A 26765-nucleotide genomic window follows, 5' to 3' on the forward strand; every position below is an offset into this window, starting at 1 on the left:
GTTTTTCATTCTGATACTATGTCAACGATATCCCTATCAGTGACTTTTCATTGGGGAGAGAGGAAATTACTCCACATGAGATGCTGCAAGGCGGTGATAGGCCACTAGATGGCAGCAATGGCATGGTTGGGGAAACTAATCCTTGGTGGGCACAGTGTATGCAGACAGGTTTTATCATCAGGCCGATTATAATTATGAGCAGGCAATTTCATGCGTTCAATAAAAGATTCTTTCGTTTTTGTTGCCGTTAAAACTAATGAATGGACCACTGTCGCCTAACACAATGTATAGCTTACATACCCTGTGTAGTGAATATGTTGCCTTTGTCTTCCTATTACACATTTATTTCCATATAGGTACATTTAAAAACGCCAGATTGACAAGCGTTTTGTAGCGTGTGTAGCCTATAATAAAATGTTTTAATTATAATGCAATTGTGATGCAATTATAATGCAATTCAAACGAAAATAGGCTAAACACGAATGGCAGTAAAATTGCATATAACACCGTAAACTAAAGATTTAGAGTTAATAAGATTCTTTAGAGGTGTAGGCCAAATAAAGAATTTCATCCGTTTCCGTTTCTTCCATCCTTATATGAAAGTAGCAGGTGCTCCTTGTACATTTGAACAATTATTCATTTTAAAGAGACCTACATGCCCTCTTGCCATCAAACTCGTTCAACATTATCATTTCAAAATCGAAATAATTCTTAAACCTATAATGTTTTCCAAGTATATAATATCGTACCAGTTCTACCAATTCCTAAATCTAAAGCATCGCAATGTAATCTAAAATAGGCCTACAAGCAACTTGTGTATGCTAATCAATTTCTTTACATTTATTATAACATTTACCACAGACACATCTTCATTGTCCATGCATAATTTCACGTAATATTGAAACAATTAAAACGGTATTTAGCACAGAGTGATATGGAATATAGAAAGCTCCACCCTGCACCAGACACGTCCAATCACATTTTGAGATTTAACATCTGAAACGCTTCATTGGCTCTTGATATGAAGGCGGGGGATGTTGACGTAAGACCCTAACGTCCAATCAAAACCGACACCACACCCCATTTCTCATGACTATTCACAACTGAGATTACCATTGAAAATATTCATTTCAAAAGACACTAGGCTACAGCCTTCACTGCTCACAGGAACCCTTTTCGAGGAAACAAGAAAAAACAGTGTCAAATTAGGTATGATATATATGGAACAAGAGCCATTTTGACAACACAAAATATACATTTTAATTAGCTTGACAACAGGCAGACTAAATTTGAAAAAAAGCTGTCAATAGAAATCAACAAAGCGAAAAATTATTAGCCTCTCTTCTTCGTTGGCGTTAAAAATGGAAATATTAAAAGTGTATTTGTCCATCAGTCTAGTAACAAAATATGTTATTCTTATAGTCCTAATGGTGTTCTCAGTGCTTTAGAAAAAACATAGGCCTACCTACGCCAACTTCGTTTTAGTATGAACACAAAATAAATCTAAAACATAAATTAACATGGGGTAACCTGACTTTCAACTAGAAACAGGACTACTGTAACACTACACAGGCTATTGCCTTTTTCTGTTAAACTTACAAAGCTTTAAAAATGTAGTATAACATAACTTTAAATATGAAGTTCTCTGTAACATAACTTCATAATTATTGAAGCCTAAGCAACAGTTTCCCTAGTTGTGTAGGCCTGCACACATTACAACAAAATGCAGTTGTTTTCTTGGTTTGGTTAAAACATTTCTTAACAGAGTATTTTGGTGAGTTGAGGGAAATTAACAAAATCACATGCTATAATCTAGCATAATATCTTCCGACTTATTGCAAATCAAATAAATTAAATAGATTATTTCCAATATAATACATACAAATGTCAGCTTGCCTTCATATGAAAAATGCCTATATTTGCCACTAATTACCATAAATATAGCCTATTTAAGCATAAAACGCTAAATACACCCTTTAATATTTACACATAAATTCGTACTGTCCATTCCACTCTTAGACATTTGACCTTTGGACAGGCGGTGTAGATCATTTGAGTATTGACCACTTTATTTGTTCTTTGGCAGACTGCATTATCTGGAGAAAAAACCCAGAAAGAACACTTTTTCAGATTGAGTGTGGAAAAACAACATTAACACAGATCATATAGTATATAGTATGCAGTGTGTTATATTTATTGTTCATTGTGACACACTTCAACCAGTAGGTGTCACTATTGTATTAATGTGAATTTGAATGGAACTGCTCACGCATTCATCATTTACATGAAATATGAGCTCCTTAAACTTGCAAGTGCAACATCAAACGTTGTAAGTGTATTTTGTGTAGTAGACACAAAAAAGTGACAGTCAGCTTCTCTGAGCAGACTTTAATGTATTTTCATCTTGCTTAGAAACACAATTTAATACTATTCAACATCGGCAATGACCTGATGCAAGTGTGCCTCAGTGATTTATAAATGTCACTCTTCCTGCTAAAATGAAATTCCACAAGAGAAACAAACTGCATTTTTTGGGCTGTTGAAACAGAGATGCATAGCATAAAACGATGCACCAGGGGGCGCAAGGAACCCAGCTAAAATTATGAACTTGTGTCTAGTGTTTACTGTCTACCTCCAGTCATTTACTGTTTCGTTTATTGTTTTAGGTTTATTGTCTAGGTCTAGTGTTTTTGTATAGGCACCATGACATCATTGACGTTTGGTTCCAACAAGGGAGAGAAACTGCCACAAGATAAATAGTTAATAGCTTTGGATATGAACCCTTCCTTGCAAGCAGGGTCTGACTCAGGAGTACAGGGCAGTCTGAAAGTCACACATAGAGATGACCAGTATAGAACAGTCATGATGTGTCCATTCTATACACTTCATATCTATCTGCAACATTCTGGTCTTCTGAACACACCCCAAGAGACTCAAAATGTCCCATGTTGGAGGGTGAGGAGTGAGAGGACTTACATTGGAGGTCATTGCCAATTTGTCCGTAATGTGCTGTGAGGGTTAAAGTAGAGGGTTAGGAGAAGAAGGAAAAAGGAAGTAACAGGCAGAACATTGCATGAAGGTAAGAGCAATTCAGCAGTCATGTTGATCATGCAATATGGCCCATTCTATAATTTACTATGCAGGTGTGAGCATGGCATCAAATCCAGATGCAGGTTAGTACATGCTGGCAAAGCTGGCAAAATGATATTGAAAGCATTCTGTATGAATGTAGTGTGTTTGGCACTCATAAAGAATACATGAATCTATGTCTGAATGCAGTGACTTTAGTCAAATGGAAACCCTATTGTAGTATGATGACATGTCATATAACTGGACCCTATCCTTTAAATCAACCTTCAAACAATCAGGTACTATGAGTAGTAATATTTCATCATTTTCAAATTGAACAATACTGGGAGACAATTATCCATATATTGTGTACTGTGGCTTTATTCTACAGAACATTTAGTATAGAAATGATGAAAATGGGTAACTGGAAAGACACGAATCAGGGTTGGGGTCAATTCCATTTCAATTCCAGTCCATTCAGGAAGTCCACCAAATTCCAATTCCAAAGCATTGAAGATAATTGGAATTTTGGTGTACTTCCTGAATTGACTCAAATTAAAAATGGAACTGACCCCAACCCTGATAAGAATCATGTTATAGTTTATATGCAATTAATGTACTGTGTATGACAGTAGAATAGAAGGTTATGTCAACAGGTGTGAGCTGAAATTAATGGCTAAAGCTGTATCAATGGAAAAGATAATCATAGTCTATATATGCAGTGACATTGCTTTGTGTGTGTGTGCGCGTGTGTATGACCTCACCTGAGCCACACTCTGCTCTGACAGTGGGTTCTCATCCGCCTGGAATAGATACAGTAAAAGAGGGGACATGACGTCATAGCAATCACACACACCATTAGGGGCTATATGTGTGTAAAGAGTCAAGCACATAAACCAAGCAACTACTAAGATAACATAATACCCTTATAACAGTCATTTGATGCCTTGCGTTGCTAATGTAAATGCACTCTGACACTGGTGAATGTCAATGACCACCGCAATCCAATCAAAATGGCTGCCTCACACAAGGCATGCATTGTGCAAGGGAGTACTACAAAGGGCCCTGCTGCTCTTAAAGTGTACCAACACCTATGGTACTTCCTGGATCCCCATACCGACTCCTTGAAACACTCCGGGTAACCTCAGTCTAACCACTGACAAACCCAAGCAAGACAGACTTAGTGGACGGTTGTTCCAACGTTGTGAACCTAAAGTGGCATGCTCTCTCACCATGCAGTTACCTGCACTGGATCACCCTCCCTCACCCCCTCCCTCACTCGCCCTCTCTGGTTGTAGGGGCAGTCTGTTGCTATGCACACTGGCTTCTGTCCGTCTGTCCATCAATGTTACCAACGATGTAATCAAAGAGGTCGAAGCCGTAGGCTTGCTCTGAACCATCCAGCTGACAGTGTGAGGAGATGGGTGGGGTCGGGGGAGAGAGAGGACACATGTAAGAGGAAGATGGACTTGGGTGTTGAGAGGATGGTGGGGAGGGGGGGGGGGGGGGGGGGCTGAAGACTGGCATTTGGTGTTGTGACATCAAATAAGTTAATTCATTTTCCTCAAACATACAGGTTATCAGATTCCACAACAATCCACTAAACACAATCCCTACCTCAGTCGGTCCGAAAATATCATCATTTCCTATAGTCATCTGTGTCTTCGAGTATTGTACCCATATCAGAATCTATGTATTCATCCATACAGTAGACACAGTCAGTGATTGTAGATGTCTTACCCTGTAATTGACCTTCTGGATGACCTGTTGGGGGTCGCTTTCCAAGATCACCCTGGTAACACAATGGTAGGGTCAGTAACTCAGAGAACACAAGATATTGTACCAGTAACTCCCACCTCCATCCCATGAATGATACCTCAAATCAAAGTTTATTGGTCGTGTACACAGTTTAACAGATGTTATAGCGGGTGCAGTTAAATTATTATGTTAACTCCTAATCAGGCAGTAAAATTTTAAACAAGGACACAAATAATTCAACATTATTTCAAAACAAGAAATGTGGGAAAGAATCCAATTATCAACACAAATAGCAATGTAACAGTAATCCAAATGCAATCTATACGTTACCCCCCGTCGATAATTTCGTCCACTACTAAGAAGACTCCGTCCATGTTGTCCAATAGACACCTTCTCTCCACATTTTTCCTGGAAGGAAGAAAACTTGATTGACGGACTTGAATTGTAGTTAGTACGTGGAGCCCAATCTGTGATTGGGTCTCGTATTATTGCCTTGTGACCAGAAATGTAGGGAACACTACTGCTCATATCACCTTAGGCTATTCTATATATTTCAAACACTGACTTAAATTAACTTCCTGTAGTACCAGTTGTCAAGGTTTGAAATGATACTAAACAGTTGGCTTCTTTCTTTTTAAATAGGAGAAAAACTGCAGAGAGCAAATAGATTAATTCACTCTCTCCCTACCTGCATTGCTACTGCATTGGTTTCTATGGTAACGGCTCCAGCCCCTGTCAAGCTGTTCCACTACACTGAGAGGGCTCTGGGTGTGTCACTGTCATCCTATCATAATTTAACCCAAAAATAAACAATCACTAACTTACTGCGGGCATCAACTGTTTCGGTTCCCCATATTTTGAACGCATGAAGGAAACAATTACACCAGAGTTACTCAAATCAGAAATGAACTTTTCTAATTTTGTTGACCTGTCCCCATATTTACAAGAGCGATGTTTTCACTAATTATTTACCCCCAAAATTTTGAATAAATCGTTTCTTGCGTGGCTGTTGACTTTGTTACGTTTTTCTCCTCGATGTTTCCACAATCGTTAGCCTCTAATGGTTGACTGACCTCCTCACATTTTAAAAGTGAAGTTGCTTCAACATAGACAACACTTGACCGCTTACCTTAAGATTTGACCGAGGGACTCAAACAGACAGTTCAGTACAGCCATGAGCATGAGCTATAGGAAGAGAGAGCGGTGCAGTGGAGGAGGGGAGGATGAAAGGAAAACAAGATAATTGAGAGGTATAGATGGAAGCCAGGAGAAAAACAGAGAAAGGGTGTGGGGAAGAGAGAGCAAAAAAAGTCAGGTGTGGTTGAATCACTCTGCTTGTTGTATATAAATGCTGATATGCCATAAAGGGACTGCTCTTTCGCTAGCAATGTACACAGCAACAAGAAGTGCTAAAGAAAATCTAATTATCAGCCATTTATTCTCATGGGCATTTTCTATATATAGGGTCTCCATTGATGACGTCATGCCGACAAATGACCAGTGGCGTGTATTCATGGATGCCAAGGGCAGTCAGGCTTCCCCCAAAAATGTACCAATATATAGAGTATATATTTTTTTATATCTTTTGTCTCTCTGAGTTTAATAATTTTCATTCCATTTTCAAAAGAGGCTGAATGTATCTCACCGGAGAAAGCATCCGAGTGAGCCAAACAGCAGCCCTCTGTCTCTCTACGTATAGGCCATCTATCTGATGCTGTCTGGTCCAAACTAGTATGACATTGTTGCCACCTGTCGCATTGAATGCAAGGGAAGTCAGTGAGCATTTGGCCTCCCTTGATTTAAAAAGTATTTGAAAAAATTGCCAATCAACGTTGAGCTCAACTGTGAATAGTCCTGGAACACCAAAAAAAGAAAAAAAGAAAGGGAAGCCAGTCTGGATATTCGCATCACTCCTATCAAATCACATAGTGAGCATACATCATTGACAGAAACAACTTCAATTGTTGCATATCATTGTATTGTTGTCCTCCGGTGCCTAGCTAGCTAGCTCAAATTGGCACTTTCCTAAATTAGCCATGGATGGAGATAGGGATTTGGACTTGTGGTTGTAATTAATTATCTGTACTGGCCAATGATTATAATGGCAATTCTGATCCAACCATTAATTAATACATTGTGCCCCTGGCCTGAGAGGATGGAAGTTCAATATGTAGCTAGGTGTAGTAGGCTAATGTTAACTAGCTAACGTTGCCTATGAAAGGAAGTTAGGCTAGCTAGCAAGCATTTTTGCCAGGTAGTCTAGGACAACAAAAAATAAGTGTGTACTATACAGAGTGATAGACCGTTTTGTCACCATGAAAGAGAGGAGGATGGCATTGGCGTTTCTCTAAAAGTAGGGTGAGTTAACATGTTTTTCTACTCGCACGAATGCGCACGCACACTCACACAGAAATCCGAACCATGGACAGCCACATCATTCATATATTGCTTACGTTGATTGGACTAAATTGTTTTTGGTATCTTTTAGTTGTCACTGTATTAGACTAATCAGGGGTGACTTGATGATGTTGAAGTTGAAATGGTGCTGGAATAGTGGAGGCAGCGCTTTGTGGATTTCACCAGACAGAGGTTGCTCTCCGGTTGTGTGATAAAACAAAGGTGTGGTTGAATTTATTCTCCCACTGAGTCCTCTTGTTGTCTCGGCTTTCAGGCACACATATGTGTGTGTGTGTATGTATGTATGTATGCATGTATGTATACACATATGTGTATGTATATATACACACACACACACACACACACACATATATATATATCACGGTCGCAAGACATTAATTAGCAGGTTAAAGATGAAACAACGCAATTATCACAACACAGGTAGTAATAGGGGGGGGGGGGGGGGGGGGGGGCTTCCCCAGTGATGTTTACCCATGCACCACTACTGCAAATGACATGTTGCTTTCTGAGATCCGAATTCTAAATTGATATGCGACGGCTTAACTCAGACTTTGTGTGAATTATGCATTGATGTCAATGCAAGATTAGTGCAAAAACTTGAGTTGCATGCGGACTGCAGATCTCAAGTCAGGATCCGGGCCATAATGTAGTCTTTGAAGCACCAGTCTAGCCTTGTACTCCTTCTGCATCTGAAGCACATTACCTACCTCATTCTCCTGTGCACTGCCCGCCACGTAGAAGAACAGGTCAATGCTGCACTTATACACGATCGTCATCCCCTCCACGAAGGCAATCTCATCTGCTTAGAGAGAATGAGAGAGATAGAGATAGAGAGCGAGACAGAGCGAGAGAGAGCGAGACGCTGAGATTAAGGCACCAAGTGATCTTTATTGACATGTTAAAGCACATCCACACCTTATTCACATATACAGACATACCCAAGTGAGAGGTTTCATGGATGTCGCCAATAATGGAGGCTTTCAATTTAAATGAGTGTTGTCATATAAAATGCTAATCTCCTATGTGTGTGGGGAAGAAGGGATGGAGAGGAAGGAGGGATATCGAGATAGAGAGTGGGCATCCTCCTTAGGGGCAGGTGGACCCGGGGTGTCAGATGACTGCTGTGAACTTCATTGGAACAAAAGAGTGTGAGAGCTGTCTGTCGCTGAACTGGTTCCCTCCCCTTTTGTTCACTGTAACGTGAGCTTGGGAGGACTGAAGAACCCAGAGGAACCAATACGGTTTCTCAACTTTTAGACAAACTAACCAATGAGGGATGAGCCACAGGCTAATACTATACAGCTAACACTGCCTCATGGTTTTCTATGGTGGAGGATACACAGAAGGTGTGTGTACAACGGGTCGTGACCTAATAATGCTTTACACACAGTTTCCTATTGACGAGAAGCCAAAGAAGACTGGTACATATATGCAATGATTTACATTATGATCCTGTTGATACTGATTTCACTGACAGTGCACATCTTCTCAACTCTCACCACATTGCTAGAAGCTTTAAAAAAAAAAAAAAAATCTTAGTGGTTCATTAAAACTATAATATGGAACAGAATATCAGGCCTCAAGCTCAACTATCCACTCCAATAGTCTCCTGAGCAGGGACATTTTTATGGGGTAAAACTTACTGTCAGCTTTGTGTGTCTTGTTGAAAACGTTCTTTTCAAAGTTCTTCTGCTCCTTCATGGAGGGGTAGAGCTCTTTGTCATAGTACTAAAACACAACAAAGACAGACATTAGATTCATTAGTTAGGATTAATACACCATCTACAACAAGTGCTCATTTGGGGCAGGTCTCACAATGTCGACTCCACAACAATAACCAATGTGGGTCGCTATTGGACAACTGTTATTAGCATACCTTTGATAGAAGTCTATTACCATCGTTATCCAGAATGAAGACCGCTTTCACTGTGTACAGTGAGGGTTCCTGAAAGACAGTATGACCACATGTTGACCAGAATCAAGGACAATTTGCATTTCCATAGGACCTAGGCATACTGAACACATTCCTAACAGTTATTACTAGAGCATTGATGATGATGATCATGATGATGAAGATGATATTGGTGATGATAATACAGTCAAGTTATTCAAAAACATGAGGAAAACGACAATATCAGGAAGAGGTGTATATGATGATGGTCCCAGATCCTTCAGTTATTTCCATCCCACGGTGTCTTGGTTGAACCGGGCCAAAGTTCTGTTATGCACTGACTACCACAGACTCAGAGCCTAAGTGTATCACAGAACTTGGGCCAGGAACATCACATTCAGGACTTTAGAGTTGAACTGGAGGAAAAGTCCAAACCAGTCATCCAGGTGTCTATGGCAATTAGAAACAGTCAATAGTGGAACTAATTCCTTGAACAGTTCAATGAGGTGCAGGTGTCAGGTAACAAAGTCCTATGGTCCTTTGTGCAACAATACTTTATGCATTAACAGTGAATATCAATATCAAGAGTGCATAACTTATTGAAGTCCACATCCAGACACTGTACTGTGCAGCCATAATGACTGCCTACTAACAAAAAACACTGCAATTTACATAGAGCAATACATCAGTTAAAATGATATCAGTAAAAAAAAAAGTGTATATAAACGAGAGAGATCTTTTGAGGCTGGGGTCAAGTACTGTACAGCAGGTGTTAATCAACGAAAAGTAATTGCGGCCTTGTCCAGCGCTGCTTGTATTATTAGTTTAAATTCGTTTTTTTTTTTTTTTACTGTAAAGTCGAAGCGTAAACGTTAATTTATCTTAGTACAATGATAATCTGTCTAGAGTTTAGCTCAAAAGTGTAAAATTATTCTATACATATTTTGTTTGAAAAACCCACCTGTGGAATCAAGTTTTTGGTAAGCGTAAAATGCTGCGCAACGCACCTCCTCCGGTTGAAACCAAATATCGTAGACGTGGCACACAATATATTCAGTGTTCACCCTGCAATGCTTGGGCAGTGTGATGTCACAGTTATAGTAAAAGTATAACGGATAACCGACACCTCAAGACATTAATTTAAGTGTAAATCATAACAAATTGAGTTATAATATCAGATATGTGACATGGGGTAGCTTTTCAGACAGTATGACCCTCTCTCTGGGATAACTTGGCAACTGTTCGAGTTTGTACAACAGCAATTGCCCATTGACGAGGAAAAAGTGCAACACATGTTGCTGCTGGTTGTGGAATTTCAGTACGCTACACTCAAATAGCGCATAGACTACATTCAGATTACAACGATAGTCGTGCAGAATACAGTACCTCCTAATGTCTGCTATCATACCTGAAAATATTAGATCCAGCCAGTCAGAGACCACAAACAATCACTTCTTAGGCTGGCCATACTGCAAAATTCTGAATACAACATCTTACGCAGCAAAGGGCTATAATGAATGCTATTCAAGCAATGGCCGACGAGGCCTAATCATGAGTTTGCAAGGTAATGCTCGTTTAGAAATATGTTTAAAGCGCCATATCCCTACCGCTTGCTTACCAGAGACGCGATCTCCATAGTGGTTCTCTGGTGTTGACGTGGACAGGTTTGAGCTGTCATTCTAGAAGACCTCGCAAAATCCTCTGACTCATGGGTGGGCGGATCTTCTGCAAGCCTGGAGGAGGCTCCGCGAAACCAAGCCCACCATTCGGCCATGTTGGCTCCCTCTAGTTCGTGAATGATGTTAGGTCCTTGTTCTCTAGGAACCACAATGGTGTCAGTTTCTTATAGCGGTGCTTTTACGCTTTACTCCAAAATTAACACCGATGAGGTTTTTGGTGACTTCACCTAATTCATATGACCAAGCAGTGCATTATGGGACATTATGCATATAAATCCTATCAGTAGTATATTTAATCGCATGTGTTTAGTACATGTCATACATGAACTACTCTTGTTACAAGTGATAGCCTACTTTCTAAAATGTGTGATTCAATCCATGTTGCGAGGCTTGTCTGGATTACCCAGCGAGGATGTCATTATTTTCTAGTTCATTCTAGCACGGCAGATGGCAGCAATGCACATAGGGATAGATTGACAGACAGCACAGACAGTATGATATTCTACTTTGGAGCCTGCGCACCGAGTGGCTGTGTGTGTGTGTGTTTAGCCATTGATTTGGCAGGGTTGGGAGGTATAGTCTATAGAGGGGCATGGTTTTTGACGCCGCAGAGTTATAGAAAAAATAAAAGTGAAACGGTAGGCTTTACGTCATGTAGGGAGGGGACAGCGAACTGCGTGGTGAACTGAGCACGGTTTAAAAGTCTTCACTCTCCGATTTGGAGTCAGAATACAAAATCTTCCAAAAGGATTGGGTTTGCTGCTTTTCCACTGATGTGCCTATTGTTGACAACTTTTGTCTCCATAGTCCGGTAAGAGAATCAAAACAAGACACTGACATTACCTACACTCGTGTGTGTTATTTGGCGGTTATGTCGGCCTAATATTGGTGTTATTAATGTAAATAAATATGTAAACAGGCTATACACATTGTAGACCTTAAATTGAGATGAAGTGGAGTTTATGGCACAGTTAATAATAACAGTTAATAACAGTTTTACATTGGATATTCAGTTGCTGGACCCATTTCTATTTGCCAATTAAAGTTGAAAACTTTTGAAGAACGTGGGTGAAAAAGTATTGTCAACAGTTTTTAGATCCTTGACGTTCATACATAATTCCAGATATTTTTTAATGATTTCGCGGGATCGTTCAGTGCCTTTTGATGAAGTAGCCTACAAGTTAAATTCTCAACGTTCTTCCTGTCAGACAGCTTCATGTTCAGTAATTTAAACCATATTTTGTTGAACAGTCTCCTCATATGACACGATGTTCCATGCAGGAACAACTGCATATAGCAGAATACCATTCATTGGTCACTAGTTTATTTACATGGCATAATACATTACAAACAGTAGTCTACAGTTGCCGAAGTAATGCTGAGGAAATGTGTTGTGAAGTTATTCATTGACCCATTGATTGGCAGAATATGCTTGTTATTTCCCGGGTAACAGTGTGATTACATCATGTGGCGTAACCTTCACCACTGTCTGTCTAGTACCCGCCCTGGCGCTATCTACCAAACAATTTCTAGAACGAATAGAAGGAAATAGGTCGAAGTGAAGTCACTGGTATCTGTTGATAACAAGAACACTTCCCTGTTTGTTATCTTTAGGGAGAATGTTTCAAAATTCCCAATGTGTCATACTCTTATAAGTGTACAACAATCTTATATAGGGCAGACTTAAGCCTTTTGGGGGCCCAAAGCGAGATTTGGTTGGGGGGCCCCCCACCTCGCTCAAAACATTTTAGTGCCCCCCCTCTTGACAGTGGAGAGAAAAATTGAAGTTTTAAAGTTAATTTCCTGCAACTCTACATATTTTGCCATGGGGCAGAGAAAAAAACAAAACTGTTTTACAGCAAATTTCCTGCAATTCTACACATTTTGCTATGGGGTGGAGAAATGTCTGCTGTTTTAGAGCACATTCATGCAATTCTACACATTTTGTAATGACTTATGCCATATTAATATAGTATCTGAGTGAGAATGACTAACAAAATCATTGGGGGCCCCGTGGGGGTCAGGGCCCACGTGCCCAGTCGGTATTCGGCCATGATTACTAACTACTAATCTAAAAATATTTTATTTTTGGGTTGTGGGCCCCCTAGCGGCCGGAGGCCCTAAGCGACCCTGATCTATGCCTGGAAGTGGCCCTGATATTATAGCAGTGTTGAATTCAGCAGCCTCTTCCTCTGCTATTACATCAATTACAGTGGGGCAAAAAAGTATTTAGTCAGCCACCAATTGTGCAAGTTCTCCCACTTAAAAAGATGAGAGAGGCCTGTAATTTTCATCATAGGTACACTTCAACTATGACAGACAAAATGAGAAAAGAAAATCCAGAAAATCACATTGTAGGATTTTTAATTTATTTATTTGCAAATTATGGTGGAAAATAAGTATTTGGTCACCTACAAACAAGCAAGATTTCTGGCTCTCACAGACCTTCTTTAAGAGGCTCCTCTGTCCTCCACTCGTTACCTGTATTAATGGCACCTGTTTGAACTTGTTATCAGTATAAAAGACACCTGTCCACAACCTCAAACAGTCCCACTCCAAACTCCACTATGGCCAAGACCAAAGAGCTGTCAAAGGACACCAGAAACAAAATTGTAGACCTGCACCAGGCTGGGAAGACTGAATCTGCAATAGGTAAGCAGCTTGGTTTGAAGAAATCAACTGTGGGAGCAATTATTAGGAAATGGAAGACATACAAGACCACTGATAATCTCCCTCAATCTGGGGCTCCAAGCAAGATCTCACCCCGTGGAGTCAAAATGATCACAAGAATGGTGAGCAAAAATCCCAGAACCACACGGGGGGACCTAGTGAATGACCTGCAGAGAGCTGGGACCAAAGTAACAAAGCCTACCATCAGTAACACACTACGCCGCCAGGGACTCAAATCCTGCAGTGCCAGACGTGTCCCCCTGCTTAAGCCAGTACATGTCCAGGCCCGTCTGAAGTTTGCTAGAGAGCATTTGGATGATCCAGAAGAAGATTGGGAGAATGTCATATGGTCAGATGAAACCAAAATATAACTTTTTGGTAAAAACTCAACTCGTCGTGTTTGGAGGACAAAGAATGCTGAGTTGCATCCAAAGAACACCATACCTACTGTGAAGCATGGGGGTGGAAACATCATGCTTTGGGGCTGTTTTTCTGCAAAGGGACCAGGATGACTGATCCGTGTAAAGGAAAGAATGAATGGGGCCATGTATCGTGAGATTTTGAGTGAAACCTCCTTCCATCAGCAAGGGCATTGAAGATGAAACGTGGCTGGGTCTTTCAGCATGACAATGATCCCAAACACACCGCCCGGACAACGAAGGAGTGGCTTCGTAAGAAGCATTTCAAGGTCCTGGAGTGGCCTAGCCAGTCTCCAGATCTCAACCCCATAGAAAATCTATGGAGGGAGTTGAAAGTCCGTGTTGCCCAGCAACAGCCCCAAAACATCACTGCTCTAGAGGAGATCTGCATGGAGGAATGGGCCAAAATACCAGCAACAGTGTGTGAAAACCTTGTGAAGACTTACAGAAAACGTTTGACCTCTGTCATTGCCAACAAAGGGTATATAACAAAGTATTGAGATAAACTTTTGTTATTGACCAAATACTTATTTTCCACCATAATTTGCAAATAAATTCATTAAAAATCCTACAATGTGATTTTCTGGATTTCTTTTTCTCATTTTGTCTGTCATAGTTGAAGTGTACCTATGATGAAAATTACAGGCCTCTCTCATCTTTTTAAGTGGGAGAACTTGCACAATTGGTGGCTGACTAAATACTTTTTTGCCCCACTGTACGTTGGATTCACTACTTTTTCTTTTATGAATGACCATTTCAATGTGATATTCCTTTGAAATAACTTGTCAATTAATTGTATTATCTAACTTTATTTTTTCATGTTGTGTTTGTCTGTATAGGATTTAACGATATTTGGAAGAGTGAAGAGGAGAGGATACACAACTTTTTAATTTCACCATAGTGTCTATTTTGGTGTGTCCTAAATAGCCTTATTTTCCCTCTTTATTACATTGACTTGAAGCTATAGATAACCCATCAACAGACAATAAGTCATCGGAGGCTTACACTTGGCATTTTTCCACCCCACCACATCTCCATTCCCTTTCCCCTCATTTCTTGCACTCACCCTGTAAACTCCGAAGACAAGACATGGTGTGTCTGAAGAAATATTTCACAGAGGGCTTGATCCAGGTAGCTATCCTGCTCAGTCTGGTTAGCGTCAGAGTAGATGTCGGCCCTTACCTGCCCCCCTGGAACGAGATGATCTTGGGCCCCACCTCGGCCCTCACCCAGACTCAGTTCCACAACCTCCACAACCAGCTGGATGGCCAGGACCTCCACCCCAAGAGTGTAGACCTGGACGGCTTCTTCACAACCCGGAGGCTCCTGGGCTGGGTCCGCTCCCTGGACCGCCTCCGGGTGCCTAGCTCGGAGCTAGAAACCTGGCTTGTGCGGCGCGAGCCTGATGCCCTGGTGGTGGGGGCTCCTGGTCAGCCAGCCCCCCTGGAGGGAGGGGCAGGTGGGTTGGAGGATCATGCGGGTGACCAGGTGGAGTCGGTCATGAGGTCAAGCGTGGTGGCGGGGTCGCAGGAGTCGGGTTACGGGCCAATCAGAGAGGACAGTTTGGACACCACGGCGCCGCTTCTAAGAAGAAGCCATGAGGAGGAGGATGAGGATGAAGATCTCTATGAAGAGGTAAACTATGGTGAACTCTTCTACACTCTGTCGGTAAGACCAGTGGCAGCATAGAGTGGTGTTCAAGAGAATTGGCTGTGTCAGAGCTTATTCAATGTTCAAATACAATGCCGTGCCTTAAACATATGAATTCCAACCTTAGATACACAATAGTGAACTACATTACTGCAAACCAGTCCAAGACTCTGCCACTGGAGAAGTGTGTTCAATTAGGCAACTATCAAACTGTTGATTTACAGAAGGCAAGCGATACGCCTGTCATATATCATTAGGGATCAAGGGCGGGATATACTGGAGGCTGAGATCACTCTATAAAAGGAGGCTTAACTGGGAGAGAAGAACACCCTTGTATGAAAACAGCCTTTCAGTAAACAGAGTGGGGATTCCCACCCTCCTCGGATTCAAGCAAGTGAAAGCTTCCTGGTTGTATTTGCTGTATCATGCTGTTAATTTCAAACCTGCATAAGAGATTGCAAGATATTTACAACTCCCTTAATTTACAGCATTAGGGAATACATCTAAGATTGCAAGTCAAGAATGAAGTGTAGGTTACTTTTCAGAATAAGTGACTGATAACTAATCCTAAAGGCCCGTTCAGACTGTACGATTTTAGCCGTTTTATGCCACAATTTCCACGTTGTGCGCAAATTCTTAGGTTGTAAACGATTGTCAGACGTCTTGGCTTATTCAGTGTGACTAACAAATCAAATCAAACATAACTTAGCAGGCGTAAAAGACATTCCTGAAATTAGACCCCCTACCTACTGGTCTTGACGAGAAGGGGAAAAATGTTGGGGGAGGTTCCATTCTGCACTGTTCAACCAATCTAGTAAATGTGGAGGAGGAGTTAAAATGGAGTGTAGCCTTGTTAACATCCAAAAGAGGAAGTCGCGTCACAGGCTCTTTCCATTTCCTCTGAAAACCGGAACATCCAGTTGTTGTGTGACAGGGTCTAGGTCTGCCGATTTAAGTACCACTATGTGCGGTCGTAGCCTCCGACAAAGTGTTGAGATTTATCGTGTAGTGTGGCTGGTGTTACAAGCCAATCCCAGTGACTGACCAATAGGAACACAGCCGGCACTGAGTGTGCACACAATAATATGATTGAATAGTCAGATTAGTATAATAGTTTGATTTAAACGTTTACATGCTTTGCAAGAAGAACGATTTCTCTAATAATCTTTACATGACTTCAGAAATCAGGTTACCCAATGGAATTTTGATAAATGCACAAAATCGCAAATCAAAATAAACGTTTTATCACAGTGACATGTTATTTTTGGGAAGCATGTTTTGATTCTGTGAAAACAATTAGACACATCATTTCAGTGTTTCTGAACTCCCTTCACTAGTGCATAAGCGTGGGAGACTTGCACTGCTGGTGCTGGCACATGCGCTGATCAAATACACCGCTGCAGTTGGTCTAGCTTACGTCAGCTGACGTAACCTCTCAAGCCAATCGCAGAATGTGATGACAAAACTGAAGCAAATCATACAATCTGACCAGGTTGATAAAGATTTTGATTTGGTAGCATGTAAAAGACTGAATCCGACACAGTGTGGGAAGGCCTGAAAGTGAAATATTTTTCATGTTATAACGTTTGTTTTATTCTAGTAAAACAGTTCAGGGAATTGTATATTAGGCATGGTGTTTGGTGGGCTGACCTCTTCAGATTTCAAGAGGGACGCAGAAGTATAATATCCAATATGACGAGGCAAATTATTTAGGTCATTAGTCAATGTTTATTCTCTGAGGACTTGCTGAACTTGAAAACAAGACATAAATCACTTTAAAGACAGGAAGAATATCAACAGTCTTGTTTTATCCAGTCTATTTTTGATAAGTGTGGATATCCAACTGTATTGCAACAGTTACATTTGGGTTAATTCTAATTTCTTACAATTAAACAAGTCACAACCCCATCATTATGTTTTAGCATTTGCTCACTTTTGTTCGAGCCTGTGTTTTGGCACCCAAAACACTCATTGAGCAATGGTTTTGGGCATTGAATGACAGAATCACGAGTTAACGCAGCAGCGTGCTAAAAGCTTAGCTGGACTTCCCCTTGTTTTTCAACAGCTGATGGAGAGCTGCTTGTTGATATGTTCAAATAACTGTGAGGGGTGCGCTGGCCAGGCCCTGGCTGCTGTGTGTCAGGGGAAAGTAGACCAGAGAGGGGTGTGTGACTGGAAATGTGTCCCACTTTAGCCACTGGCTGTTCAGATTTGCCCCATACATACAGCTTTCCACGCCCATCGCAGCCCAGCTGATTTGGTGTAGGAATAAACTGGCTGGCATAGTCATCACATTCTGTGTAGGCTAATTGTATTTGTACACCAATCATATTTAGAAGTGCAATCACAATAATATTTAAATTTACTATGGAAATAAAAGTATCAGAAGATACCTAAAATATTACGGTTAAAACATGTATTTATTTATTGAATATTGCAAACACGGGGGACAGTTTTTTTCTACTCTAACTTAGACTTTGAAGGGGAATTCCCAAATCACTTTAATTTAGCACTGAGGCACACTATTAGTCACTTTGGGAGTGTATGGAGTTTTCAGTCACTGTAGGGTCTAAATATATATCTGCTTGGCAACATGCCTTAGTATGCGCCCTACACTGGACTCATCAACACTCCATAATGAGCTTGTTTTGAATTGGGGAAAGTATGGGGGTTGTTTTGTTTTAGTCCTCTGCGTGTCATTGCTATCTCCTGGCTTCTTTCTTTTGGGCCATTTGACTGCGTACCCAGTCTCAGCCACAATGACTGCAGACACCGGAGGCTTTAGTTTTAGCCTCCCAAATCAGCTGCCACTCTCAGGGCAGAGAAAGTGGTGTCATTTGGCCTGTCCAATGTCACAGTTGACCAAGTATGCAGTTCAGACTGGACATGTAGCCCTGTTGGCTATTTCTGGACAGGAGGGCATGTTTCTTGGCATTGCTAACTGGTACTCAGTTCAAAATTGACATGCCTCATGTTTTCCTACCAACCCCCCATGGATGTATTCCTGCTGAAAAATATTTGGTTTTGGAACATAGTTATGCTCTTCCTTCCATCGATGGTTATGCTTTCTGGGTCAACCAAGATCCCAGTAAGTGATATTGAACTGACCATCTGAGACTAAGTTAGGGGCTGCAATCGCGATGTAACAATTCAGACATACTGATAATCTTAGTTCCCTCCAAGGAACGAAGCGTCCCTGATAATGACCTTCACCCAGACTAACTCATCCGGGAAATAGCAACCGCACGGAGACAGCTGGGCTGTATTTTTTTTAAACTCCAGCTGCATCATATTATGGCAGCAATTTGTGGTACTGTCTGGGGCATACCACGACATCTCCCCCTCTTATAGATGTTGTTATTGGTACAGGGCTAGGCTGGACATGTCTAAAGTGCCAGACATCACCAGTCCTACAGTATTATGTTTGAGGAGAAAGGTCAACAAAGCTTCCTCTGGGATACTGCTCTGTGAACCCTTTGCCCTCCCCTCTCTCTATGCATTCATACAGAGAGAGGGGTCAAGGACCTCTCCTAAGGCCATGAGCTATAATTAAGCAATAAGGCCGGAGGGGGTGTAGTATATGGCCAATATACCACGGCTAAGGGCTGTTCTTAGGCCACAGCCCTTAGCCGTGGTATATTGGCCATCAGTGGGGCGGCAGGTAGCCTAGTGGTTAGAGCGTTGGTCCAGTAACCGCAAGGTTGCTAGATCGAATCCCCGAGCTAGGTAAAAATCTGCCATTCTACCCCTGAACAAAGCAGTTCACCCACTGTTCCTAGGCCGTCATTGTAAATAAGAATTTGTTCTTAACTGACTTGCCTAGTTAAAAAGGTTAAATAAAAATATCACAAACCCCCAAGGTGCGTTATTGCTATTATAAACTGGTTACCAACGTAATTAGAGCAGTAAAAATAAATGTTTAGTCATACCCGTGGTATACGGTCTGATATACCTCAACATTCAGGGCTCGAACCATTGATTTTATAATTTGTCTTAACTTCCCGGACTTATTATTCAGTTCTATTACAACTAATCTCTGCTCTATTACCTTGACTTGCTCAATGAAACACTGAAGTGCTGCCAGGCTCATTTTTCTGAGCCTCTCAGGGCAGTAACATTGTGACATGTCAATATTGTGGAAGGTGGCAAACTGACGTCAGTGTTGACTCGCCAGCTCGGCTGTAACTACAAATGTTTGTCTTAGAAACTTGGACTCGGAGTGCTTTGTAGGTATATTTCACTCAGAACATTGCCCCTTATGACCACAGCTTGTTTGTTTTGTAACACAAGGTGGCATCATTCTAGCACACATTCATACCTTTGATTTCACAATGCTTGTTTACTAGCTTAGGCTAGTAGTATATCACCTCTTCAGACAGGCACATGTATATGTATAGCCCTATACCCAGAGCCCTCTGGACCCCATCCAATGCCCAAATCTGTCCAGAGCTGCCTTCTTTGCCCCCTCCTTACCTAGCAATTCTCATGTTGTGAATATGCTTGAGGAAAACATGCTGTGCAATCCCTTCCAGGTACACATTGACCCAAACCCATAAGTGATTGCAGAGTAGCAGGACCACAGGCCTCAGGGAATGGTCAAAGGCAGGGGTTGGAACCAGTTCAGGAAACAGAACAGAAAAGCAGACCAAAAAAATTGAGAAAGGGATACAGAACCAGGAACAAAAGTGATCTATATTCTTCCGGAACAGAACCGTTATTTCTAACCTTGAGAGCCGGTTAATAATGTTATTTTCTGTTACCAAAATATTCCTAATGTGTAGTATATCATTTCAGTTCCAACCCCTGGTTTGACAACATTTGACATGTTGTCAAATACTGTTCAAGGGGTCACAAGATCAGAATGTTCCAAACAATCACTAAACAGCCAAACAGTCAGTTTCACTCAGGTTGCTGTACTGTAAGGTTAGAATCGGGGCATCACAAATGGCAACATCCCGAACTCCTATAGTCCCTTTCGGTGGAGGGCGAGAGGATCAGCTGCAAATTTAGAACTGGTTTAGGGACATGACTGGAACAGTTGGTATCACTAAGCTCCAACTTAAGGAAAAGGTTAAGTCTATTCATAGCCATCTCACTGTTTGTATGCAATGTCTACTAATGTATGGGCCTGTATGGCAAAAATAAACTGTAGTAGATTAAATGCAAGGTGGCTGCGATCCCCTTTCTCTTTTTGTCTTATCTAACAATACTCCCCTACCGAGCAAAAAGGCAGTAACTGCTCATAGCGTGGAACTGAGGAAAAAAAATGGCTTTTATTTACCTTGGTTTCACAGTAACCTTATGCAGTTACTGCTAATATGACCCCCATTTTCTCAAACACAATAGAGGCAGGATACTTGTCCACATGATTAAGCACGTATTTAATGCCGCAAAAATGACAAATTTTCAACCAAATGAGCAGTTACTGCCTTTATGCTTGGTAGGGCAGAATAGTACAGCGAGAACTTGAATAAAACATACAAGGATACATAGGGCATTGTATGGATGATTGATTTTCATAGTTAATATGCTTAATAAGGTGTAGATAACATCGCTACACCTGACATTTCAATTATTATCATGTGTTCACAGGATACAGATATGCTTTGGCAGGATCACTCTGATCTTGGACGTCATCAGAGGCCTGAGGAGGAGCTGGTGGGGGACACCTGGAGAGAAATCTGGAGGGATGGTGGACGCTCTTACGACCGTGCGAATAGAGAACTCGCACAGGATTTATCTGATCAGGTGGGACTCAGTCCTGAGGCTTATAAAATGTCCATATGTCATACATACCTGTACCCTTGGACTTGTTCTTAGACATCTTGGTTCAATTATGTTATAAAACGCACATGTTGAAATGTAAGACATGGTGCACTTTGGGAAAGAGTAATGCTCCGGTTGCTTGAAACCAAATATGAGTTTTCTATCCTGGCTGTGCGTCGTGAAGCAGGATAGAGTGTTTGGGGTAGATGAGGTGGAGATGGGAAGCAGTCTTCCCATGTCTGTACAATAAGAACATAACCCAGAAACCTGCAGTTTCTAACCCCAATCTCTTGCACTCCTATGGGTTAGAAGAGACCTGAAACTCTTGCTAATCCACTATACCTAATTTTGGAAACAGGAGCAGCCACATATCATTAAAAGGAATTTGCACTCATCAGTGGTGTATAGCTAGAGCATGAGTTTCCTTGACCCAAGGAGAAATACAGTTCAGTGAAATGAAATTAACATTTGATACCACACTACAAAACGTTTCAGATAAAGCCACGCTGTTCCAACTGTTGAGTTTTACCCTCTTGCCATAACATGTTCTGTAAAAGCCTAATCATTTCCACCATCTGCATCAGTTCAGCTCAGAAGAAAAGGAACCATTGTCACCATCCAGTTAGCTCTCTGCTCACTCCTGTTCTCTTCTCAGTTTGCCAGCTTGGAAGCTCAGTCCTCAATGTCCTTCCAGGAATGTCTACAGCTCTTGGAAGACACCTTCCCTTTTGGAGAGGAGACAGAGGTACAGTACAGTTGTTTTATTTGATGGTACTAGGGTAAGAGATGAACATTGATATGTTTGTTAACCACTGGATAACCATTGTGATGTTTCTGTTTTTAGCTGTCAGACCCAGTTGGCGAAGATCGGAGGGAAGCCGCCAGCGGAGAGGACCCAACCCCTGTCCGAGAGCTTCTTCTGTCCCCCCTGCTGTCCCACGAGGATCTCTCTCTGGACTTGGAGCAGCAGTGGCGTGATATTCTCGCCACCATGGAGCCAGAAGTAAGTCCTACGTGGTTTCTGATTTTATCCCCTTCACAAAATCATAATTTATTTTAAATGTCAATAAGTGTATAAACTTTGAAATACCCTTGCCCTGAAAGTAATTCAAAATAAATGTAATCCAACTTCTTGTACTATTTTGGAAGGATATGGATATGGACCATGGCAGAGATGCAATGCAATCTGGATCTATTCAGAGTTCCAGCTTGATGGACCCCGTTCACCAGGATGTCAGCCTTCATCAGGCAATCCTGCCCGGAAGCAGCCAGGATAGTTACCCCTTCAACTCCAGCTTTGGGGGCAGTGTTCCCCTGGAGGCCCCACTCCAGCCAGCCCTGCTCAGTCAGTCCTCCAGCGGACCTGACTTTGACCTTAACTTGACCTTTGGCCCATCTGACCTGACAGATACCACTCTTCCTTTGGCACTCAATGGCACAGTTGGCAACCCCATGGCTTCCATTCAGTCAAGCCTCTTTCTGGAGGAACCAGTCCTGCCTAGCCCACTCGGCTCCCTATTGGATGATGCCTTGCTGGATGAGATTAGTTTCCTGGACCTGGCTCTGGAGGAAGGCTTCAACCCAACACAGGCCTCCCAACTTGAGGACGAGCTAGACTCGGACTCTGGACTTTCTCTGAACTTCAGCCACAGCCCTGCATCCCCTAGCAGCTCGGAGGCATCCTATTCCTCTTCTTCATCCTCTGACTCTTCTGTGTTTTCTGACGAAGGGGCTATGGACTACAGCTCTGACATGGAGGTTATTGTGACGCGAGAGGAAGGTGCCGTGGGAGGCTACTCCCCAGAAGTCCGTAAGATGTGCAGCACAAGCTACCAGAAGCCTGGGCGTTTCAACAACCTCCCTTGGCTGGAACAAGTGGGCCACGACCATACCTACAACCAGCCAAGGGCCACCTCTCCCACGCAGGGAAAATCACGTTACAGCAAAACCTATGAGCATGACATTTCCGATAAGCTTTGGGGCCGTGATGAGCGCCGGGCTCTCGCCATGAAAATCCCCTTCTCCAACGATCTCATTGTCAACCTGCCCGTGGAGGAGTTCAACGAACTTCTGACCAAGCATTGTCTCAGTGAGGCCCAGCTCAACCTGATCCGAGACATTCGCAGGCGGGGCAAAAACAAGATGGCCGCTCAGAACTGCCGCCGACGCAAGCTCGATGTCCTGTTTGAGCTCGAGGAGGGAGTAGAAGGATTATGCCGCCACAAGGCCCGTCTGTTGAAGCAAAAGGCAGAGAACCTTCGCTCTGTCCGGGAAATGAAGCAGCGGCTCAGTGGTCTTTACCAGGAGGTTTTTTCCCGTCTGCGGGATGAGCAAGGAAGACCCTTGCCTGCCACTGACTACACCCTCCAATTTGGAAATGATGGACAGGTCCTACTTGCTACACGGAACAGTTCAGCCAGTGAGCAAAACCGCAAGCCCCACAAGAAACAGAAGAACAGAAAAAAGTGAACATTTGTTGGGTGTGCAGTTTGGTGTAGCACTCAAGGAGTCGCTTGACAAGGGGATGGCTGTAAAGAGTCAAGAATTTCTCACAATAAGAGGGAACTGAAAAGGAAAGATGTAAGAGGAAACCTAAATCAGTTTAATATGCTCTGATAGTTTATTTGCTGGAAAGGACATGTAGCACAAATATGATCATGCAAGAATCTTGTGAGCATCTTGGAAAAACCTGTCTCAGGAGCAACATAACTGTTGGGAGGACCATGTCAGCCTTCCAAATAAATACAGTACATAAAACACTAAGGTGACAAGGAGGAAGGGCTAGCCTACGGCCTTCAGCCAACAGACACAAGACTGGGCTCTTGGCGCAATGCGGGCACATTGCTGTCCCGGTCTTCCAGTGCCTATATGTTGAGGGTAGGCCTAGGTTCCTTGAAGTCATCACTCACCGGACAGTTTATTAGGTGCACATCTAGTACCAGCTCAGAGCCACCTTTGCCTCCAGAACAACCCGAACTCTTCGGTGCATGGATTCTACAACGTGTCGGAAACGTTTGTTGCTCAATTGGTATCAAGGAAAAACATTCCCCACACCAGCTTGTACCAGGCAGGATGGGTCCATGGACTCATGCTGTTTATGCCAAGTCCTGACTCTGACGCAACAGGAACTGGGATTCAACAGACCAATTTTTTTCCAGGCCTCAATTGTCCAGTGTTGGTGATGACATGCCCACTAGAGCCACTTCTTGTTTTTAGCTAATAGGAGTGGAACACGGTATGGTGTCTGCTGCAATAGTCCATCTGTGACAAGGATGAACAAGTTGTGCGTTCCGAGATGCCGTTCTGCACACCACTGTTGTACTGCAGCATTATTTGTCTGTTTGTGGCCCGCCTGTTAGCTTGCACGATTCTTGCAATTCTCCTTTGACCTCTCTCATCAACGAGCTGATTTCACCCACAGGACTGCCGTTGACTGGATGTTTTTTGTTTGTCGCACCATTCTCGGTAAACCCTAGACACTGCTGTGTGTGAAAAGCTCTGGAGGGTGGGAGTTTGAGATACTGGATCTGGTGAGCCTGGCACCGACGATCATACCACGCTCAGGTCACTCGTTGCCCATTCTAACGTTCAATCAAATAGTAACTGAATGCCTCGATGCCAATCTGCCAGCTTTACAAAGCAAGCCTCAGCCACAAGACTCACTGTCTGTAGGAGTGATCCATTTTCATGAACAGGGTGGTGTACCTGTTCATCCTGTTATAAATTGACCGGTGAGTGTATACCCAAGTAAAAAGGACAGGGGAGCCTGGTTGAGAACAAAAGGGAACCAAAAGATTTGCTCCAGTCTAAAAACTGAACACAAGTTACCATTAACTGGTGCATTATGGCTGTCAGTGAAGAAGTTGGATAGTGCTTTTAGTAAAGCCTTAGTTACCCACACAGCTATCTGTGGTTCTCAGGGGATGTGACTACATGACATGATGCAGACAATGGTACAATGATATTCAGGAAATAGACTGGTTTAAAGTACCTGAATATAATATTTACTCAGGCCGTGCCAACAATATTGTGTTAATGATATGGTTGTGGACTTTTATTTGTAACAAGTTGAAATTGAATGCCTTATCACCGGTATCATACTGGAATATAACTTAATGCTGCATAAAATATCGCAGCATTTTCATAAATGTTAAAAAGTCAAATGTATGAAATGCCACTACAAGTACTGTGATTGTGGCTTCACACTACTTTTATGCTTTGTCAAGTGTCCAATATCATCAACAGAAAAGTATAAAAAACAATTTAAAACCCTGAATTGAGTGCTTTATGGTATTATTGGTTATAAAAGAACAATATTTTGTTTTAGGAGGTTCTCACCTCATTCTGTTTCCTACTTTTGAGTACTTGCTGGCAACCAAGGGATATTACTTTTGGGTGAATAAAACATTTTCAACATACATCTTTTTGATCCCTTTTGCCTTGACGATTGAGTGATATTACTAATAATACTTATACGTACTAAAGAATTACAAGTTAACTTGTTTCATCAAATTATATGAAACACCATTGTTAACAAAAAAGATTTATTGTCCAAAAACATTTAAACAAGTAAAAGTAACCACTGCAAATGGTGACATTGATTGAAAGCAAGAAACATGCAACGAGATGCATCTTCAGTAGACACGAGAAAGAGTCAAAGACAAAATAACTAAAAAGGTTACATATGAGCCTCTTGTCTAGGATATACTGTATATATAGAAATCTTCCAGTCTAGTATATTAGAAAAGATATACAGCCCTCTTAGACTTGTAATGTTAAAATGAGCAGTAAAATGCCAATGCAAAATCAATCCAAGGCAACAGGCTCTATACCAGGGCTGTAAAACCCCTGGTACTGGTGGTTGTCTTCAGTACCTCAACATTTAAAATGTTAGTCACGATTAATCAGTTAAATCGATTAACACTTTCATTCAAGCTATTGTTAGCTGTGATTAATCGATTAAATCAATTACTTAATTTAGGATTTTTTTTAAAAAATGGAGGAATATTCAGACGCAGTAGAGCAGTGAACAATTCTGCAATTAAGCCAGCGGTAGCAAAGCCCCACAAACCAAACTTGAATATAATCCACCCACCTCTGTGAGGGTGTCAGATGTTTAATATAACCCGCTCACCTCTGTGAGGGTGTCAGATGTTTAATTGGCAGCTCATTTTAATATAACAGGTCCAGACTCGGCGAGTATTAACATCAGAGCTCAAAGGTAAAGTCTGAAAGTAGAATTAGCTTAGTTGGAGAGGTCGTCGTGATCTGGTCTTGCCATTTCTTGGGCAGGAGGCCCATAATCTTTTTGTCAGTTGTGTGAGATGGATAAGTTGCTAGATTGATCTATATTCACATGGCTGTCAACACCTTGAATATATTTACTTTACACTATAAACAGATCACCATAAAACCGTTGTATTTACTTTGAGTCACAATATAGAC

At 41.8% G+C, this 26765-nt stretch overlaps 2 protein-coding genes across 11 annotated transcripts; one reads left to right on the top strand and one right to left on the bottom strand.

The window, feature by feature from the left end:
- Positions 1–817: 817 nt before the first annotated feature.
- Positions 818–10947, bottom strand: LOC120034893 (coatomer subunit zeta-1-like). Of its 9 annotated transcripts, none has more exons than XR_005474086.1 (10): positions 10755–10872; positions 9122–9190; positions 8889–8973; positions 7953–8044; positions 5957–6012; positions 5158–5235; positions 4810–4861; positions 3834–4473; positions 2977–3009; positions 818–1172 (listed from the first exon to the last, which is right to left on the bottom strand). XR_005474086.1 is itself a non-coding variant. In XM_038981593.1 (10 exons), the coding sequence occupies exons 1-10, from the start codon at positions 10812–10814 to the stop codon at positions 1155–1157; spliced, it is 582 nt and encodes a 193-aa protein (XP_038837521.1). In that variant the 5' UTR covers positions 10815–10872; the 3' UTR covers positions 818–1154. The 9 variants fall into 9 exon arrangements, 5 of the variants coding, with proteins under 5 accessions (XP_038837521.1, XP_038837484.1, XP_038837530.1 ...); XM_038981593.1 differs by having other exon boundaries at positions 3834–3872; XM_038981556.1 differs by lacking the exon at positions 818–1172 and adding an exon at positions 1236–2096 and having other exon boundaries at positions 3834–3872; positions 10755–10947.
- A 503-nt stretch (positions 10948–11450) lies between these two features.
- On the top strand, positions 11451–24123 carry LOC120034921 (endoplasmic reticulum membrane sensor NFE2L1-like). 2 transcript variants are annotated; one of them, XM_038981615.1, is made up of 6 exons: positions 11451–11626; positions 14744–15539; positions 21147–21302; positions 21976–22065; positions 22165–22323; positions 22467–24123. In XM_038981615.1, exons 2-6 carry the CDS (start codon positions 14994–14996, stop codon positions 23787–23789), a joined length of 2274 nt encoding a protein of 757 aa, XP_038837543.1. In that variant the 5' UTR covers positions 11451–11626; positions 14744–14993; the 3' UTR covers positions 23790–24123. The 2 variants fall into 2 exon arrangements, with proteins under 2 accessions (XP_038837543.1, XP_038837553.1); XM_038981625.1 differs by having other exon boundaries at positions 11454–11626; positions 22470–24123.
- Positions 24124–26765: the final 2642 nt, after the last annotated feature.

Source organism: Salvelinus namaycush, chromosome 3 (genome assembly GCF_016432855.1).
Source record: "Salvelinus namaycush isolate Seneca chromosome 3, SaNama_1.0, whole genome shotgun sequence".
Lineage (NCBI taxonomy): Eukaryota > Metazoa > Chordata > Actinopteri > Salmoniformes > Salmonidae > Salvelinus > Salvelinus namaycush.

Bases quoted from the DNA above. Each gene is read 5' to 3' on its own strand.
- LOC120034893 (XM_038981547.1), bottom strand. From the start codon at position 10,814: ATGACAGCTCAAACCTGTCCACGTCAACACCAGAGAACCACTATGGAG. The intron at 4,862-5,157 runs GTAACGTATAGA...TTGTGTTACCAG, and splicing joins GACGAAATTATCGACGGGGG to GGTGATCTTGGAAAGCGACC. The intron at 3,010-3,833 runs GTGAGGTCATAC...TAACCCTCACAG, and splicing joins CAGAGCAGAGTGTGGCTCAG to CACATTACGGACAAATTGGC.
- LOC120034921 (XM_038981615.1), top strand. From the start codon at position 14,994: ATGGTGTGTCTGAAGAAATATTTCACAGAGGGCTTGATCCAGGTAGCT. The intron at 15,540-21,146 runs GTAAACTATGGT...ATGTGTTCACAG, and splicing joins ATGAAGATCTCTATGAAGAG to GATACAGATATGCTTTGGCA. The intron at 21,303-21,975 runs GTGGGACTCAGT...TTCTCTTCTCAG, and splicing joins CACAGGATTTATCTGATCAG to TTTGCCAGCTTGGAAGCTCA.